General features: G+C 45.5%; 1 protein-coding gene across 2 annotated transcripts in view; it reads right to left on the bottom strand.

Moving 5' to 3' along the window:
- Nucleotides 1-20,308, bottom strand: part of LOC138264458 (sodium- and chloride-dependent neutral and basic amino acid transporter B(0+)-like) — a 245,105-nt gene that overhangs the window by 184,145 nt on the left and 40,652 nt on the right. For both annotated transcript variants that reach the window (XM_069212544.1, XM_069212545.1), the window contains exon 3: nt 18,708-18,839. In XM_069212544.1, coding sequence (XP_069068645.1) covers nt 18,708-18,839 — 132 coding nt within the window. The remainder of the gene's footprint in view (nt 1-18,707; nt 18,840-20,308) is intronic.

Raw genomic sequence — 20,308 nt, 5'->3', positions numbered from 1 at the left:
TTACCTACACTCAACCAAGATGGGGGGATAGCTGGACTGGACTTCACACAACAACCCCATAAACCAAAGGTAAGGTGAATATTTCTCCAGGGACCTGGGGTGGAGTGTAGCCCAACACTCAACCTGCCGTTCAGGTCAGACAGTGTTCATGTGGTTAAATTTATATGTAAAGTCTGTGCATTTGTATTCTGGGGGTAAAGCAGGATAACTGGGAAGTGTTGTGTGGGTAGTAGGCAATTAGTTAAGTTGGGTTTGGCAGGTAAGTTGCTGGGGGAGTCTCAGAACTCAGGAGAGTCTGAATTTAACTATTGGTGTAGGCATGTGGACTCTAGAAACATAGCAAAGATAAGGGGAAGATAGTCAGAGGTGTCAAGAGCTTAACACAAACCCCATATTGATGAATGTATTTGAGGCTCACTTAAACAGCCACTCCCGAACGTCAATGGCAGGGATATGGATCTTCCATAAGCAAGGAAATCAGTGAGTGTGAGACACTTGCCATCTTACTTCCAGGGGAGCAATTACACAAATAACTGAAAGAGGGGTCCCCTTTCCCTGCATACCTAACTCCTTCCATGGGATGAGTGGGAGCACAAGGACGTCAGATTTCTTTACATATTCCTAAGAGTGAATGTGTAAATGAGTGCATGCATAAAAAGCATTTGCTGGATTATGAACTGTGGATAGGACTCACTAAAGAAGACAGAAAAAAGTCCTGTTGGGTGGAAGGGACATTTGATTCAGAAGACTTAAGGAATTTGTGAAGATGGCTAAAGGATCCTAAAAATGTGATAGGGAACAAAAAATGGCCAAATTGGTATGAGTAAGCCAACAAATGAAAGCACAAGTCTCAAATGTGTGGAATAAAGCAGACTCATGAGAGTCACCAGTACCAAGGGTCAGGGCTTATCCACCCACCACCTCACCTTCTCATTGTTTCCCCAAATTATAGCTGGCAAATAGCAATCATAGGTAGGCAGAAAGGAGTATGTGTTAAGGTCCCCCATGCCACTGGGTGATGCTGCAAATGGACGACTGAATGTCTGGACTGTGGTACTCCAGCTCCTACTATGTCTCCTACTGCCACCGTGGCCACCACCCACTGCCCAGTTGTTTAACTGAGACAGCATGTGCCTGAGGTGTTGAGAAGAGCTCCAACTTCAGCACCTCTGCAGCCTTTATTGTCTCAGGATGCAATCTCCCCCCTCTCCACTACCATTTCTGTGCATGATAGTGGACTGTTCTCTCAATCTGTATCCCTCGGTGGGCCTGGTCGGCTATGTTTGATGTGAGGCTTGTTGTCTAGTAAATAGTGTGGTACCTCATCAAAGTAAAGGAGTTTTGGTGCCCAGAAATGAATCATACCATGCCCCTTACCCATCCAAAAGACCTTCATTCCTTGTATATTGAAAGCACTTACTTGAAACTCTTGGAAAGGTACTGGTAAGACCTCAGCTTCTCCTCTTGCTGGATTTGCACTCATCCACTCACAATGACTGAGAAGGTGTGCCCCAATTCCTATTCCCTTGATGAAAAATCAACTTGTCTCAGCCTGCTCCTTCACAACCTTCTCACTATTGAGCCTGGCAGTTCACCAAGTTATCTTTGTGCAACGTGGACTACTGTTATTCAAACTAAAGTGTCATGCCTGCTATCACTCACCTCAACAGCACTGCTATTGGCTCGGCATGTGAAACTATAAATAGCAGTATCTTCGTGGGACACAGTGATTGTCATCTAATTTTCTCAGTCTCAACCTATGATCCAGAGCCAGGATATTCACTCCAAGTGCCCCTTTGGACTCCTCAATTAATCAATCAATCAATCAATCATATGTGCAATACTCACCCACAGGGTAACAAGGCACTGAGGAGTGTGCCCTCAGAGATCAGTTGAAGTCTTGAGGTCCTTTCATGACTGAGGCAGCGTTAGCAACTGTCTGAGATGAAGTAGTAAGGTCTTCCAAACTTTTGCTGCCAGGTATGTAAAACATCTTCCTCCAGCCGATGACTTCTTTATGCAGGGTATGTTGGCGAGTGACTGCTCAGATGAACGGAGAGGTCTGGAAGGGGAGTACTAGGTGATGCAGTTATTGAGGTATCTGGGTCCACTGTCATGGAGGGCTCTGTTGGTGTGCACGAGGAGTTTGAAATTGATTGTGTTCTCGATGGTGAACCAGTGGAGGTTTTTCAGGTGTTCTGTGATGTGCTCTCAATGGGGAATGTTTAAGACGAGTATGGTGGTGGTGTTCTGAATTAGTTGCAGCTTGCTCAGGTTCTTCTTAGTGGTTCCGGCATAGAGGGTGTTGCCATAGCCAAATCTGCTTGTGATTAGTGTTTGTGTCATGGTTTTTTGGCAGTCTGTTGGTATCCATCTGAAGATCTTCTGTAGGAGTCGGAGGGTGTGGAAGCAGGTGGAGGTGATGGAGTAGATCTGTCTGGTCATGGTGAGCATTGAGTCGAGGATGATGCCATGGTTGCATGCGTGCGTGGTGGTGGGGGGACCCGCAGAGAGTTGAGGGCCACCAGGAGTCATCCAGGCTGAGGAGGAAGGTCCCATGATGAGGATCTCAGTTTTTTCATCCGTGCGTGTTGTTTTTGACACAAACCAGGTACTTTGTGCAACCAAGAGAGAACTGTTTATTTCTAAGATTTAAGACTCTTTTCAAACTTGCAAAAGTGATATTTCAACTTGTGCTTATTGAATCTTTGTCATTTTGACCTTATGTTATTCAGATAAATATTATCTATTTTTCTAAACCTGTGTGGTGTATTTTTGTGTTGTTTTCACTGTGCTACTGCATGAGTTTTTGCACAAATACTTTCTAAGTTAAGCCTGACTGCTCAGTGCCAAGATACCAGAGGGTGGGCACAGGATTATTTGGATTATGTGTGAGTTACCATGACTAGGGTTGCGGTCCCTTCATGGACAAGGCTGTATACCCCTGCCAACTAGAGACCCCATTTCTAACAATAAGCAAATAACAAATCCTGTTTCAAACAAAGTGATGTAAAAATAGGATCATTTGAGGTTCATCACCAATCTGCATATGTGATTTTAGTCCCGTAAATCTGTTAGCAAGGGATCTCTTGTGCAAAATAAATTGCACTATTTACTGTACACTAGATGGTGTTGAATGTAAAACACATGACGAAGATGCTGAATTGAAAAGGGCCCAACAAGGAACAGCTGTAGGATTATATCCTATGAGAATGGCAGAGTTCAGCTTAAGGCAGCTCTCCCTCATCCAGGTGGCGACTGCTTCCATCCCGTCCCTGAAATTCTTCTTGGCTGTTGAGGAGGCCTCAGACAGGGAGATGATCACTGGGTGTCATCTGTGTAGGAAACGATGTTCATGCCGTAGTTCCTGACGATAGGGGCGAGCTGGGTCATGTAGACGTTGAACAGGATGGGGCTCAGCGAGGATCCTTGGGCACTCCACAGCTGATGTCTGTAGGTTCTGACAGGTGTGGCGGGAGTCTGACTTTCTGTGTTCTGTCTTTCAGGAAGGAGTGTATATATCGAAGGCCCTTGCCACGTAAGCCTGCTGTGTGGTGTCTAGCGCATAGGGTGTGGTGGGATACTGTATCAAAGGCGGCTGAAAGATCAAGTAGGATGAGGGCTGCTGTATGTCCGTGGTCGAGGAGTGAGTGGATGTCATCTGTGGCTGCCAGCAGGGTGGTTTTGGTGCTGTGGTTAGTTCTGAATCGTGATTGGGAGACGCCCAGGATGTTGTTGTCCTCGATGTGTTGGCATAGCTGAGTATTGATTGCTTTTTCTGCAACCTTTACTGGGAAGGGCAGCAGTGAGATGGAGCGGTAGTTCTTGGGATCCGTTTGGGTTGGCTGTGGGTTTCTTCACGAGTGGTCGGATCTCAACGTGCTTCCAGTCTTCTGGGTGGGTTGCTGACTCTAGGGAGCAGTTGATGGTCTTGCAGAGTTTGGGTGCGATCGAGGCTCTGGCCTCGTTAAAGATGTAGTGGGCAGTGGTTAGTAGGGGCTCCTGAGTGGATGCTGCTCTTGATTGAGTGGGACTCGTCCCTCGTGAGGGGGGTCCAGGTGTGCAGGAGTCTTGGGGGTTCGGAGGGTCCAGGCAGGGGTGTCTTTGGTGAGGTCAGCGAGTCTTGGGGTTCGAAGCTGTCGTAGATCTCTTTAATCTTTTGATGGAAGAAGGTGGCAAGTCTGTCACAGAGATCCTGAGATGGAGGGATGTTGGTGGTCTCGGCTTGTGGTTTGGCAAATTCTTTAATGACTTTAAAGTTTTTTTAGTGTTGTGTGTGGTGGTGTTGATGCGGTCCTGCAGGGCCGTTTTCCTGATGGACCTGATAAAGCCATGGTAGGATCTAGTGGCAGATTTGAACATTGCAAGGTCTTCCAGGGATTTGCTGTTCCCCCACTTCTTCTCCAGCCTCCTGTATGAGGACTCTGACTCCTGGAATGTGGGGTGAATCAGCTGGCCTTCTGTGGTCCTCCAGAGGGGAGCTAGGGTGTCAGCACAGTCAGTAACCCATTTGTGGAGGTTGCGTTTTGAGTTGTTGACATCTGTCTTGTTGGGGGGTGGTGAGTTGGTGAGTGTGTTGATGAGTTGCTCCTCCGAGGTCTGGGTCCATTTTCTGTCCGAGGGGCGCGCTGTGTGAGTGTGCGCTGTGGGTGTGGAGATGGAGAAGTGGATGCAGTGGTGGTCGGTCCAGTTTAGCAAGGTTGAGTCAGCGATGATGATGCTGCTGGTGGAAAAAATGGGGTCAATGGTGTTTCCGGCGGTGTGCATTGATGAGGTGACCAGTTGCTTGAGCCCAATTGTGTCCAAGTTCTCAAGTCGTGATGAGATGCTGTGGTCACTGAGGTCATTGAAATGGAAGTTGAGGTCACCGAGGAGAATGTAGTTTCTGGACGTGAGTGCATGGAGGGCTATGATGTCAATTATGGCGTTGCTGGGCATGGTCCTTGTGGTCTGTAGATGAGGGTGCAGTGAGTGGTGGTCTTCTGGGTGGTGTGCACTTGGAAGTTGAGGTGCTCCATGAGGGGGATGAATTCCTGTGTGTTGATCGTCAGTCAGAGAGTGGTCTTGTGTGCAATGACTATGCTGCCTCATGGTCTGGATGGATGGTCTTTGTGGAGCAGCTTGTAGTCGCTGGGGATGGTGATGGCAATGTCCAGTCCGGATGACGTGTTACTCCGTGTCTCGGTAAGGAAAGTGATGCCCAGGCAGGTGGTATCTATAAGGTCCTAAATCTCAACACTGTGTTTGTGCAGGGAGCGGATGTTGAGGAGGATGCACTTGAGGTGGTCTGGAGGCGATACTGGTGCTGTGAGATCTGGCATTTGGCATGCAGAGAGAGTGAGGTGGCAGTGGTGGCAGGAGAAAGGTCAGTGGGAATCCTTGGGGTAAGCAGGGTGTCAGGTGCTCCAGCATCCAGGGTTCAGTGCATGTAGGGTGCTGGCATCATATCAGTGGGTGGTGCGAGGTCCAGGCGCAAACAGGCACAGACAGACACAGCGGCCACCTTAGGAAGGGGAGGGGGAATTTGTCAGCTGTGAGGCAGGCGGGGAGGGCAGGAAGCGCTACAAGGGTGGGGACGGGGGCAGCAGCAGAGGGTAGGGAAGCACGAAAAAGGGGGAACGAAAAAATAAAGAGCGACAGAGGTAAAAACAGGCAGGAGTAAGAACAGACAGAAGAGGAGAAAGAGGAAAGACAGGAAACAGACAGACACAGATGAGGTGCAGGCCGGTGCCTGCAGGTGGAAGCAGGCCTCGAACACAAACTCCTGCACTATTGAGTCCATTAAACTGTATGAATGTACTGTGGGCCTGAATTAGAGTTTGACAGGCAGTGTACTCTGCCACAAACATGTCAAAGCACCCTATACTCGACATCCTGTGTCCAACCGCCTCAGGTGGGCCATGAGTATTTCATCAACGGAGCCACCATTGGTGGAATATTTCCTCTGATGGAGTAGGGACTATTGTAGGAACAACTTTTCACCATCCCCTTCATATAGGGTGGATGGTGTAAACTCTTTTTTTCCTGTCTGTCACCACCAGGAAACATCTGGCAGTAAGATAAATAAATGACCCTCACACAAAGGAAGAAAACTCCCAAGTTGTGGTGATGAATAGTTTTTTTGCTTTTCGAAAACAAACTCCTGCTTTGGGAATATGTTTTTGAAAAAGAAAACACTTTTGAAAAGTTTGACTGGCAGCTATCATATCCGACAGTACGGTATGTCAAACCCTTCCTACATTGACAAGAACTGCCCTGATCATGGTTCCTGTTATGGTGGAGAGGGAAAACTCAGTGGACAGCTTTAAATCTGGCAGGCAGATGTCCCTAAAGATTGCTGAGGTATTGTCCTCCACCATCCCACCAGAGTAATCGCTGTCTGGCAAAATCTAAATCAGTCATATGTATGTACACTCTAACTTATATTAATGCACATAAAGTCATGAAATAGAGGTAAAGTTAGCATTAGATCCTCGCTTCTATGGGGAGAAATGCTGCCATTTTGAAAAGCAATATTGCATTGTGCTTGATTTACTCAAATAAATGTGTTAATACCCCATGTGGATGTAGCACTCTGACACAATGTCTTGTTTAGTCACTGTAAGGATACTAGGCAGCTGCAAATTGTGAATAGTTATAGTATAGCCTTGGAAATAATCTCTCTTACAAAACAGTGAGCTATGGTTAATACAGTTCTTTCTGATGTACATTGATGCCTGAATGCCTTTAGTTTCTTGATTGAGTTTCATCAGCAGTGAAGTCCACAATATCATCAGATATTACTTCTCCAATGATTTTGAAACATGATTCTCATCCCAGTAATTTTTCAGCATTTGTACAGTCATTAGAGGGTACATCTAAGGAATTACATGCTAGGGCAGATATTGTCACTTGCAGAAACACCTTGATCGACAGTAGGAATTTCTGCAAAGACCCTTTGATTGGTTTCCTTTCCTTAGCTTTAAAAAATGGCACAGAGTAATCTTGGTTCTAGCAAGATGAGAAGTCTTTGTTGTGGACCAAAAACATGGGACTTTCTCTGGTACTCTTCTTTGGAAAGGACAAACTGCAAGAGAAGTTCCCCTTCACATGCAGAGTATCAAAAGGTTTCTTCTTGCCTACTGGCATCTTCAGTCATTACGAAGAGCCCCATAGAAGTCTACTCACTAATAACAGTATTAACATTCACAAACAAGCTGTTCTAGCTGAAAGTGTCCTCCTTCCTTTCCAAATATCCACCAACTCTAACACTGCTTAAACTCATCCATACCTGGATGAGTTTTAGCAGCAGAAGCTCAAACGCACAAAAACAAAATTACTGCTATTCACCAAGAACAATAAGCATCAACTAGTCTATATCTGGCTGATGATTTGAAATCCCAACTTTCACCCGAGTTCAAGTGAAATGAGATGTCCCAATCTCAAGGAATACATTGGCAAGAAAAACAAGATAGGCTGGTAACAACACTCTCTGCTAAAGAAGGTGAAACCATTCCTTGTAGAAAATTATCAAAGAGATTCCAGTCAGGTGCTGTATTCATGATTCTTGATGATGGAAACATTCTGCTACATGGCCTGAGAGTCTCCAGAATGCCAACTGTCTTGGGCATTCTACCCACACACCGCCCCCTTCTCACACAGAGCACACAATCAACTCCGTGATAGAACTCAAATGGCTCCCCTTGGCTGCTCTTGTCATCTTCAAAGCCAGCTACATCATATATAATGCCATCCAGCCAGCACCCTTACATATATGACTGAGAAGCTCACCATTTCTATGGAACACCCACAGCCATGACACTATGATACTGAAGTCAATAAAGTTCAGAAACAAACAAATAGAATGACAGGCCTTCTTTATCTGATACTGGGTTCTGCAACCTGTATCTGGAATACCATTTCAGCATACACCAGGACCAACCCATCTCTGCCCATCTTCAAGAAAGACGTTTAAGACACACATCATGAAAACTTGTAGAAAATTATCACTAAGCTTCCTGTCAAGCCCTATATTCATGATTCTGGATGATGGAAACATTCTGCTGCATGGCCTCAGAGACTCCAGAATGCCAACTGTCTTGGGCATTCTACCCTTGGCTGCCCTTGTCGTCTTCAAAGCCAGCTACATGATATATAACGCATCCAGCCAGCACCCTTGCATATTTGACTGACAAGCTCACCATCCCAGCATGTTTTCCCTCCAAGCTTTGCCCTAACTGTTTTTCTGGACTTATGACTCTAATGTTGTGCATTTGACCTCTGCTGAACAGGAGTAAAGGGCCTGTGTTCTGCTATCAAACATGGTAAAACTGGTAACCCCTTCATTGACATATCTAACTTATCTATGTGCCCCTAGTATATAGTGTAGAAAATGCACCCAGATCCTGAAAGTTAAATGCCATCAGCTTTACCTCTGCTAAAAAGGAGTAAATGGCCTGTGTTCTACAGTTAAAATGGCAACATTTTCCTACCCCTGATTGACATATTTAACTTACTAAGTCCTTAGTATATGGTGTAGAAAACACACCAGAGCCTTGAAGTTAAATGCCACCAGTGAACCTCACCACTTATTGTACAATCTACAGGTTAGGCCTTTAAAATATGGCTTCAGGCCTACCATGTGTAGCATGACTATAAAAGCCTAAAAACCACCTGTCAAAATAATCCTTTTGACAGGCACGGAACCATGCTTTTAAATATTGATAAGCTACCCCAAGTATACCTTGCTATAGTTATATGCTTAATATTTAAAAGTGGAATATGTGCAAAAATAAAGTTGGCATGATCTTTCATTGTGTAGCCCACATAAGATATTTTCATTGGCTGGGTTGTAGCTGAAAATACAAATTTCTGTCTGAAATTATACTATTAATAAATATTTAGGAAAGGAAACTTTTAGAAAGTTACATTTTCCCTGTCTGAATTTAACATTACCTTTTCCTTGCCTGAAGTTTCTGAATGTTGTTTTGCATTAGCCTGATAGCAGTTCCCTGGCAGTGCTTGGTGCTTATCAGTAGTGAAAACTGCTCACAGAACATAACAGTGGCTTAGGCCTGGTGACAGGATAGGCTGGGTATGGGGCCTGTGTGAAAATGTCTTGACTTCCAAGACTTCCAGAACGCCTGTGGAACCACATGCAAAGGTATCCGATTTTGATGCAGATACATCTTCAGGCTTGGCCCCTGGAAGATTTTAGCTTCACATAAAGAGACCAAGTCAGAAGGTAGATTCTTTGATGGGGAAGAACCGCTTGCTATATCCATCATGCAATCCATTGCAGTCGGTCTGAAATCGCACAGAGGCCAGGTCTATTGTTTTCATAGACTATCATTGGCACTTAGTGCTTTTTGGTGTTATTTCTGCTTAAGTATTTAAAAATCCTTATCTCTGCATTACCTATTGAATTTTGGTTGTTTTGGAGTCATTTATAACATTTCTTAGTTCAGTTTGACATTTTTACTGCTTATTGTTTTCACTTTATTCCTATTATGGTACTCCATAAATACTTTACACATTGTCCTACGTTAAGCCTGTTTGTTCTGCGCCGTAGTTATCAGGAGGTTGAGTTGAGGTTCATTAAGTGACTTTTGGAGATGACCTTTACAGGTTAGAGTTATTGTTCCTTGAGATGGGTAACCGCATACCCCAAATAATAATAATGCACTTTCTTACACCTTGAATCTGAACTGAACACAAAAATCAAGGTGTAAAATAGTGGAATCAAAAAGTAATCATGTATGGTATTCTTTTACTGAAATCCATTTTTCATTATTCAATTTTTCTGCCGTGAGGTAGAAATTCCCACGCAACGCCCACTGGATCGACGCAGCCCCTGTGACTACATCCTGCAAGCACCGGATTTTAACACATCATCCCCAGGGTGTCCGAAAACCCCGCAACCCGAAGAGGATCCCAGTCTACGTGCCGGAAATCGACGCAAAGCCTGACCTGTGTGAAAAGTCAACGACCCATCGTCTGTGTGAGCCGGAAAAATCGACACACACCCAAAGACACTTTATATCATTTTGACAGTGATATTTCAACATATACGTATTGCATCTTAATCGTTTTGGCCTGCTTCTTACCAGATAAATATTGTATATTTTTCTAAACACCATGTGGTGTATTTTTTGTGATGTTCTACTATGTTATTCCATGATTTCTTGCACAAATACTTTGCACATTGCCTTCTCAGTTGAGCCTGACTGCTCAGTGAAAAGCTACCAGAGGGTGGACACAGGATAATTTGGATTGTGTGTGACTTACCCTGACTAGAGTGAGAGTCCTTGCTCGGACAGGGGGTAACTTGACCTGGACAGAGGATTGTCAGAAAGCCTTTGACTCCCTGAAGGAAGCCATGTGCACGGCCCTGTGCTCAAGGCCCCTGACTACTCCCACAAATTTATTGTGCAGGCAGATGCTTCAAAGCATGGCATAGGGGCTGTTCTAGCACAGCTAAATGAGGAGGGCCTAGACCAACCAGTAGTCTTTATTAGCAGAAGACTATTACCACAATAACAGAGGCAGAGTGCTATTGAGAGAGAAGCATTTGCTGTGGTCTGGGCACTGAAGAAGCTGAGACCATACCTGTTTGGGTCTCACTTCAGTGTTCAGACAGACCACAGGACCCTCAGATGGCTCATGCAGAGGAGGGGCAAGAATCCTAAACTTTTGAGGTGGTCCATATCCCTACAGGGGATGGACTTTACGGTGCAGCATCGCCCGGGGATTGACCAAGCCAATGCTGATGGTCTCTCCAGATACTTCCGCCTTAGCGATGAGAGCTCTTAGGAGGTTGGGTAGGGACACATGTCAGACCTGACAGCCTTAGGGTGGTCACCGCTAACTTTTTGCCTGCCTCCCTTCACATTTTGGACACTGTTTTAGCTGGTTTTAGGACTCTGCACACTTTACCACTGCTAACCAGTGCTAAAGTGCATATGCTCTCTCCCTTAAGAATGACGTTGGGGCATACCCATTTGGCTTATTTAATTTACTTATAAGTCCCTAGTAAAGTGCACTATATGTGCCCATGGCCTGTAGATTAAATGCTACTAGTGGGCCTGCAGCACTAATTGTGCCACCCACTTAAGTAGCCCCTTAACTACGTCTCAGGCCTGCCATTGCAAGGCCTGTGTGTGCAGTTTCACTGCCAATTCGACTTGGCATTTAAAAGTACTTCCCAAGCCTATAACTCCCCTTTTTCTACATATAGTTCACCCCTAAGTAGGCCCTAGGTAACCCATATGGCAGGGTGCTGTGTAGACAAAAGGCAGGACTTGTACCTGTGTAGTTTACATGTCCTGGTAGTGTAAGACTCCTAAATTTGTTTTGCACTGCTGTGAGGCCTGCTCCTTTCATAGGCTAACATTAGGGCTACCCTCATATACTGTGTGAGTGGTAGCTTCTAATCTGAAAGGAGTAACAAGGTCATATTTAGTGTGGCCAGAATGGTAATACAAAATTCTGCTGGTGAAGTTGGATTTAATATTACTATTTTAGAAATGCCACTTTTAGAAAGTGAGCAATTCTCTCCACTTAAATCCTTCTGTGCCTTACAATACACGTCTGGCTAAGTTTAGTTGGCAGCTCCCTTGTACATTCACTCAGACAAACCTCAAACACAGGATGCTCAGTCACACTTGCATACATTTGGATGTTGAATGGGTCTTTCTGGGCTGGGAGGGTGGAGAACCTGACACTTACATGTGAAAGGCCAATAGCCTGCCCCCACACAAAGGACTGCCACCCACCCTATTGGGACCCTGGCAGACAGGATGGAACTGAAAGGGGCCCTTGTTCACTTCTAAGCCACTCTTTGAAGTCTCCCCCACTTGCAAAGGCACATTTGGGTATTCAAACAGGGCCTCTGGCCCTACCAACTCAGACACTTCCTGAAAAAGAGAACCTGAAACCGCAACGCCGTTACGCCCTCACAGGATTTGTGCGAATCCCTCGCCACCTTCTTCCACCGCAAGATCAGCGACCTCCACGACAGCTTCGGACACCAGACCCAACCTAACATCACCGAACCCGCACCCCCGGCCTTCACCCTCAACAACTGGACCCACATCAACACTGAAGAAACCAAATCCATCATGAACTCTATCCACTCCGGCGCCCCTTCGGACCCCTGCCCTCACTTCATCTTTAATAAAGCCGACGACATCATCGCCCCGCACCTCCAGGCCGTCATCAACTCTTCTTTTTCTTCTGCTACCTTCCCCGAATGCTGGAAACACGCCGAAGTCAACGCCCTCCTAAAGAAACCTTCGGCTGACCCGAGCGACCTGAAAAACTTCCGCCCCATCTCTCTCCTGCCTTTCCCAGCCAAGGTAATAGAGAAGACCGTCAACAAACAGCTGACCACCTTCCTGGAAAACAACAACCTGCTCGACCCTTCACAAACCGGATTCTGAACCAACCACAGGACGGAAACCGCCCTCATCTCAGTCACAGACGACATCAGAACCCTGATGGACAACGGTGAAACAGTCACCCTCATCCTCCTCAACCTCTCGGCGGCCTTCGACACCGTCTGTCACCGCACCCTAATCACCCGCCTCCGCTCCACCGGGATCCAAGGCCAGGCCCTGGACTGGACCGCCTCCTTCCTCTCAAACGATCCCAAAGAGTTTACCTCCCACCGTTTCGCTCAGACCCCACCGAGATCATCTGCGGCGTACCTCAAGGCTCATCGCTCAGCCCGACACTCTTCAATGTCTACATGAGCCCCCTCGCCAACATCGTACGCAAGCACGACATCATCATCACCTCCTACGCCGACTACACCCAACTTATACTCTCCCTCACCAAGGACCCCGCCAAGACCAACCTACAAGAGGGTATGAAGGACGTCGCAGATTGGATGAGGCTCAGCCGCCTAAAGCTGAACTCTGACAAAACGGAAGTCCTCATCCTCGGAAACACCCCGTCCGCCTGGGACGACTCCTGGTGGCCCACGGCCCTCAGCACCGCACCGACTCCCACAGACCACGCCCGCAACCTCGGCTTCATCTTGGACCCCCTTCTCACCATGACCAAGCAAGTCAACGCCGTGTCCTCCGCCTGCTTCCTCACCCTCCGCATGCTCCGCAAGATCTTCGGCTGGATCCCCGCAGACACTAGAAAAACCGTGACCCACGCCCTCGTCACGAGCCGCCTGGACTACGGCAACACCCTCTACGCTGGGACCACCACCAAACTCCAAAATCGCCTGCAACGCATTCAAAACGCCTCGGCCCGCCTCATCCTTGACGTACCCCGCAACAGCCACATCTCCGCACACCTGAGACACCTGCATTGGCTCCCAGTCAGCAAAAGGATCACCTTTCGACTTCTCACCCACGCACACAAAGCCCTCCACAACAAGGGACCGGAATACCTCAACCGACGCCTCAGCTTCTACGTCCCCACCCGCCTCCTCCGTTCCTCTGGCCTCGCGCTCGCTGCTGTCCCTCGCATCTGCCGCTCCACGGCGGGTGGGAGGTCTTTCTCCTTCCTGGCAGCCAAGACCTGGAACTCCCTCCCCACCAGCCTCAGGAACACCCAGGACCACTCCGCATTCCGGAGACTCCTAAAAACCTGGCTTTTCGAGCAGCAGTAACCCCCCCCTTTCCCCTAGCGCCTTGAGACCCGCACGGGTGAGTAGCGCGCTTTATAAATGTTACTGATTTGATTTGATTTGATTTGAACCATAACCTGCAACCTGCCAAAAGAACTGCCTGGCTGCCCAAAGGACTCACCTGACTGCTTTTCTGCAAAGGACTGCTTCACTGCTGTTGCCCTGCTGCCTTGCTGCTCTCGGGCTGTGCTGAGCAGTGCTCTCCAAGGGCTTGGATAGAGCTTCCCTCCTGTTCCCTGAAGTCTCAGGACCAAAAAGATTTCATTCCTGCAAGAGAACTCCCTGTGCGGTGAAAATCGATGCAGAGCATGCAAGAAACAAAGCACAGCCTGCACCGCGTGAAAAAATCACTGCACGCCAAACCAGAACGTCGCAGCCCGACTTTGGAAGGAGAAGATCGACACAGCGCCAGCGTAGCGACCGGAAATTCGACGCACGGCCCACTGGATCGACGCAAAGCTGAGCCGGAATGACGCAGCCCGGCTTCCTGAGAGGAATCGACGCAGCACCTGCCGTGCTGTAGAAATATCCATGCAACGCCCACCAGATCGACTTAGCCACTGTGACTTTGTCTGCAAGCACCGGATTTCAACGCATCGTCCCCGGATGGGGTCCGAAAACCCTGCAACCTGAAGAGGATACTAGTCTATCCACCGGAAATCAGCGCAAAGCCTGCCCTGCATAAAAACTCAACGACGCATCATCTGTGAGCGCTGGAAAAATCGTGGCACACCTTCCTGTTTTCCATTCATCTCCTCCTCTGCAGTCCCTTGTGGAGAATTTGAATGCAAACCAGGTACTTTGTGCTTGCAAGAGACACTTGTTGTTTTTAGGAGACTAAAGACACTTTAAAAATTTTACAGTGATAATTCAACATTTACTTATTGCATCTTAATCGTTTTGACCTGCATCTTACCAGATAATTATTATATACATTTCTAAACACCGTTTGGTGTATTTTTTGCGATGTTCTACTGTGTTATTGCATGATTTATTGCACAAATACTTTGCACATTGCCTTTTAAGTTAAGCCTGACTGCTAAGTGCCAAGCTACCAGAGGGTGGGCACAGGATAATTTGGATTGTGTGTGACTTACCCTGACTAGAGTGAGGGTCCTTTAACATGTAAACAAGGTGTATGCGCATAGTATTAACAGAAAAGGTTGTGAGCATCAGTTGATGAACCAGCAACAGTATACAATCGCTGTAGAATGCATTTGAGGTGTCATGGCTTTTGAGAAAAACTCTGCATATGAATAGGAAAACAAAAAGAGAATGAACACTGCCAGAAGTGTAAAAGAAGATAAAAATAAACATCAAAATGAACAAGGAAACGCAATCATAATATATTTAACATATTTACTACAAGACATAGGGGGTCATTACGACCTCGGCGGTCTTTTCAAAAGACCGCCGAGGCCGCGGGAGACAGAATACCGCCATTGCCGGCGGTATTTCTGTCTCCCTATTATGACATTTCAGCCGGCTCGTAATAGAGCCGGCGGCAATGCTGATGTGCAGCGGGTGCAGTAGCACCCGTCGCGCATTTCACTGCCCGAAATTCGGGCAGTGAAATGCGCGACGGGGCTATGCCTGGGGGCCCCTGCACTGCCCATGCCAAGTGCATGGGCAGTGCAGGGGCCCCCAGGGGCACCCCAAGTCCCCTTTCCGCCGGCCTTTCCATGGCGGTGTGTACCGCCATGGACAGGCCGGCGGTCGGGGACTCATAATCCCCAGGGCAGTAGTGATTGCACCGCTGCCCTGGGGATTATGACCGCCAGGCGGAATCCTGGCGGGAAAATGGAGGGGCCGGCGGTATGGCCGTGGCAATTCCACCACGGTCATAATTGCTGGCGGAACACCGCCAGCCCGTTGGCGGTGTTACCGCCAACATACCGCCGGCCGCCAGGGCCATAATCACCCCCATAGTTATTAAACATGTCCACTGTTTATTTAATAATCACACTACATATTCTGGTCCAAGTAGAAACATCTGACTTTCCGTTCTTGATGATGTTATGTTTCCAAGTGATTCCTCAGTGAAGAAATACTCATTGATCTCTTTGAAATACTGAACATCACACAACACATCACGTAGTCTATCTACATCAAAGGCAATATATTCAGTTCAGCTGTCACAGTCATTGCAACAATCACCTACCATACCCGTTAATCATTGCATAGGACAGACCATCTCACCACCCCATATCCATTCTCCTATACTCCATCTATCAGTCACAAATACCTAACCCGCTGCCCCAAAAACTACTCCCGCTACATGTACTGCATGCAAGACTTCCCTCTTGGTTACCTCCAACAAGATTTCATGTTCCTCCAATTGTGTTAAAAGTGGCAACTAACATCAGGACATGGCTTAAAATGAAGACTACAAAGAAAACATAATCTTTCAAACTGAAGCTTCCTGCACTCTGGTACTGATAAGATACCAAACCAAAAAATAATTTGTAACAGGAATATAAGTGAAGGAAAAGTAAGCAATACCTAACTCAGCTAACAAGAGTTTGCTTAAGACACAAACACTTCACTGCTATAGCCAAAGCAACCTACTAGAATGAAACTATCACAGAAGCATCCAACAAAGACAAAGGTTTCTTCAGACTCACCATCCATTGAAGCCACACTTTTTCTATCCCTCCAGTTTCAAAATCAGTGTTTATTTGGAAATACCATGGATGCCACTAGTACATTTTGGCCCATATTTGTACTCGGTTTGCGCTGAATTTGCATCATTCAACGCAAACCTAACTCCATATTTATATTTTGGCGCTAGATAATCTTATACCAAAGTTATGGAGTTTACGTTGTTTTCTGGAGGGGAAAACCTACCTTGCGTCAATTAGATGCAAGGTAGGCATTCCCGTTCAGAAAAGGACGATATGGCCTTTGCGCCATCTTTATCCCCCATGCTAAAATCCAGCACGGGGTGATGGGGTCCTTAAATATTAATGCCTGGGTCTGGCCCGGTAGAAGGGGACCTGTAGGCCCTTCCCTGGCCCCAGGGACACCCCCACCTACTCCCACCCACACCAGGAGGTCACCCATCCCAGGTAAGTCCGGGTGAGTATTTTTATTTTGTTCCCAACACTGCTCGGGCCCTGACTTGGGGACCTCTGCACAGCGCTGGCCCAGTGGCCATGCCCAGGGGACATTTGTCCCCTGGGCATGGACATTCAGGTGGTGGGTTTGGCTTCTGTCTTTACTAAGACAGGAACCATGTCCATGGGGCTTGTGTGCCAGAAAATGGAGCTACATTGCTTGGAGGTGATTTTTTTGCCTCTAAACAGTGTAGCGCCATAGTTTGGCACACAAGCCCCTGTTCCCCCTACGCCTCCCCGGCCTGTTTCCAAGGACGCTAACATGGCCTTAGCAGCGGCTAGCGGCATTCCATAAATATAGCACCCAGCCAGTGTCATGGAATGGCGCTAGCCAGCGCTATACTTTTTGATGCAAACCTGCAACACAGGTTTGCGTCAAAAAGTATAAATCTGCCCCTATGTATCCCCGCCCAACTGCATGAGTAAAAAGCACCATGTGTAGACATCTCCAAAACTGTTGTGGATCAACAGTAAATCAGCCAGTGGGATTTCACTCAAAACAGATGAACCTATTGATGCAGATCTAATGACCAACTCTGTAGATAAACTATAAAGCAAAGTCATATGTCCTGCACAAATGTTTCATTAATATGTGTAGGGACTGCACATAATCCACTAAACATGAGGTATACTATCAGAAAGCACACTTCTTAGTCCTTGGATCTGCAGTGGGACATCCCACCTTCAGAGTGATTGCTTTTTTGGCCATATTTCTTTGGCTGAGATTTGTAACAGAAAGTCTGCCAAAGTACTAGTGAATGTTCAGCTCTCCAATTGGCAAATCTATCACTACTTGTTTTTTTTTTACCACTGTATATCATCTTGTGTCATTTTAGATGTAAATTATCAATATATCAAAACCAAAAGTTGCAATGTTTCTGTACATTAATGTAAGCCTCAAATGGTTCTACAGTGGATTGCATATGCTCTACTTTCCATCAGGGTCAATTATACTGAGTAAGATGTTATTTATTACCAATGTTGAAAGAGGGAGGGCATTGGGATCCACATTCTTATGTCTTTTTCAGAGATTTGTTATTGCCTACTGTACAGTGACAAATAGGGTGTGATTTCTTGTTTGAGGGACGGAGTAGTGTTCGTTGGAATGCTGGAGGACATTAAGCCAGCTTTTTTGACAATGCTCTGTCCATCAAATTTAGGGCCTAATTTAGATCCTGGCCAAGGGGACTACTCCATCACAAATGTGATGGATGTTCTGTTCGCCGTATTACAATCCCATTATATCCTATGGGGTTCGTAATATGCCGGACGGGAGATCCGTCATGCTTGTGACAGAGTATTCCCCTCTCCAGGGTCTAAATAAGGTCCTTAGTGATGACAGCTGGCCCAGAGATTCTCTCTGCTCCTTGAAGAACAACTGCCAAATTCAAAAAGTTTACTGGTTGGACGGAGTTGATTTTGAAGGTCATTCACCAATCTTGTAACTTTTTTTGTTTTACAGAAACAATCTCCTAACGTATAAGTGTCTTTCTGAAAAACTAAAAACAATGACCTCAGTTCCAATGTAAAGGTAATTAGTGTTTTTTTTCAGATAGTGACAGGAAAGGAAAAAACATCACTCCATCTGCTCTAAATATAAAGGGCTGTGTGATAGGTTTTTTTTGATGGCCCCTACTCCTTTAGACCGGAGGATTAAGCTTTCCGTTGATGGCATCAACAGAAGCTCTGCTGATGGATAGCTTACAGTCCCATCTATAAATAAGACATCCAGAACTAGAGCCTATTGTGTTTACTATTGACTACTATGTCTTCCAAACCCTAAAACCAGCCCTTACAGATCGCTAACAACTGTTAAACCAGCCAACACAGCATTATGCAGTTTTTAGCCACATTCTCTATAATATTGGCAAGAGAGGCTCCAAGATTGCCTATCATGCTTTGGACAATTAGGAATGGAGTAGCTGAACCCTGTGAAAACAAAAAAGCTATAGATTAGTATCACTCACCCTTTAACATTGGTAAAATCTTCCACATTGCAATAGGCCCCGAGCTTGAAAATTGTCCCAGGGAGCACTCCAAGAAAAACAATGGCAATCCGGCAAAGACGAGCATGATTATATAAGGTATGAGATAGGCACCTGATGAAAAAATAAAGTTTAGTATAGTGTATAAACCCAGTGCTGAATATAGAACAAATGTGTTGATGAGAAAGTATTATGTGAACATGCAGCTATAGGTCTATTGAATATTTCCACTAATTAAAGAAAATCAGATGACAGAAGTAAATATGTTTCTAATATTAAACCATGCATGCCATGTTACTCAGTAGAAAACTCAAATTTGATTGCTGATAAATCATGCTAAACAGGGGCCTTTTCACAAACTGCATTTGCAGCACTGCGCTAGCACTACAAATGTGCTTCAAAATGGTATTCACAAACATATGCAGAGGTTATGCCTCTGCCTCATCCATTTTTTGTGCAGAGATCTCTGCTCCGACCCTGGAGTCTCACACACATAGGTATACGTTTTAGTAGAAAATGTGAAAGGGAAAGAGAGGAGTGGCTAGAAAATGGGTAATACTTATGACTAAAGGGCAGGAGACTCAGGAGGAGTAAGTAGGGCTTTAGGGAGAGTTAGTGAGGGGTTTAGGAAGAGGCATGCACCCAACCACAAATGACTAGGCCCACTGCTATTCAAAAACTTCCCTTCTAAATTTACTACAGTCAAAAGGGAACCCAAAACTGTAGTAAATGACTCAGGCTCAGAGGTGAAGTAAGTCCAGCACCACACATGGCAAACCATCGATACATACTTTAAGACCCTCCTATAGAAAATAATAGAGGATGGAACTTAAAATTAAAATCCCATAGGAAATAATGTTAAATTAAATTAAATTATTTAACATCGTTAAAATAAATGTAATGTAAAAACAGTATATAAAAGTAAAACATATTTATTAAGTAAAAAAGATTATAACAACCTTTTTTAATAACAACATACTGTAAAATAATATTTTAATATAAGATAAATTACCTATAATCAATTCATTACATCACTTTTAATAAATATTAATGCATACTAACAACATTATTATTTACTTCAAGTGGTAATTCATTTTTTTTTATTTGAACTTTAGGAAAATAATTTTAACTTAATTTAAAATATTTTAATTATTCAAGGACCACTTTCCTGTTGGTACCTTGAAAGTTTTTCTGTGATGTGTATGTACACTTTTAACAAGTTAAGTAAAAATGCATAATACAAAGTGATGAGAAATTTTCATGGAACATGTAATTCAGCAATTTGCATATTTTGACAACATTAAATTGTTTCCCAGGCCTCTTCTCATGACAACTGCTGTGTTAAACTAAGTTCTGGAGATACAAGCTGCCTTTAGTTCTATCTGCAGCCTCAGCATATACATTTGAGAGGAAGGAGATATGAGATCTAGCATTCCAGTTTTGTGTATTCCTCTCACTGCTGCACATGTGTGGGGCTACACCTGCGTGCCAGAGGACTTTCATGCCATTTTCTTACCCACATCCTTGTTCAGCTAGAGCAAGCTCATTGCTTCTCCAGGTCCATCCCACATTGTCAAAGTTCA

Source organism: Pleurodeles waltl, chromosome 2_1 (assembly GCF_031143425.1).
Source record: "Pleurodeles waltl isolate 20211129_DDA chromosome 2_1, aPleWal1.hap1.20221129, whole genome shotgun sequence".
Lineage (NCBI taxonomy): Eukaryota > Metazoa > Chordata > Amphibia > Caudata > Salamandridae > Pleurodeles > Pleurodeles waltl.
This window is presented reverse-complemented; position numbering and strand designations above follow the sequence as displayed.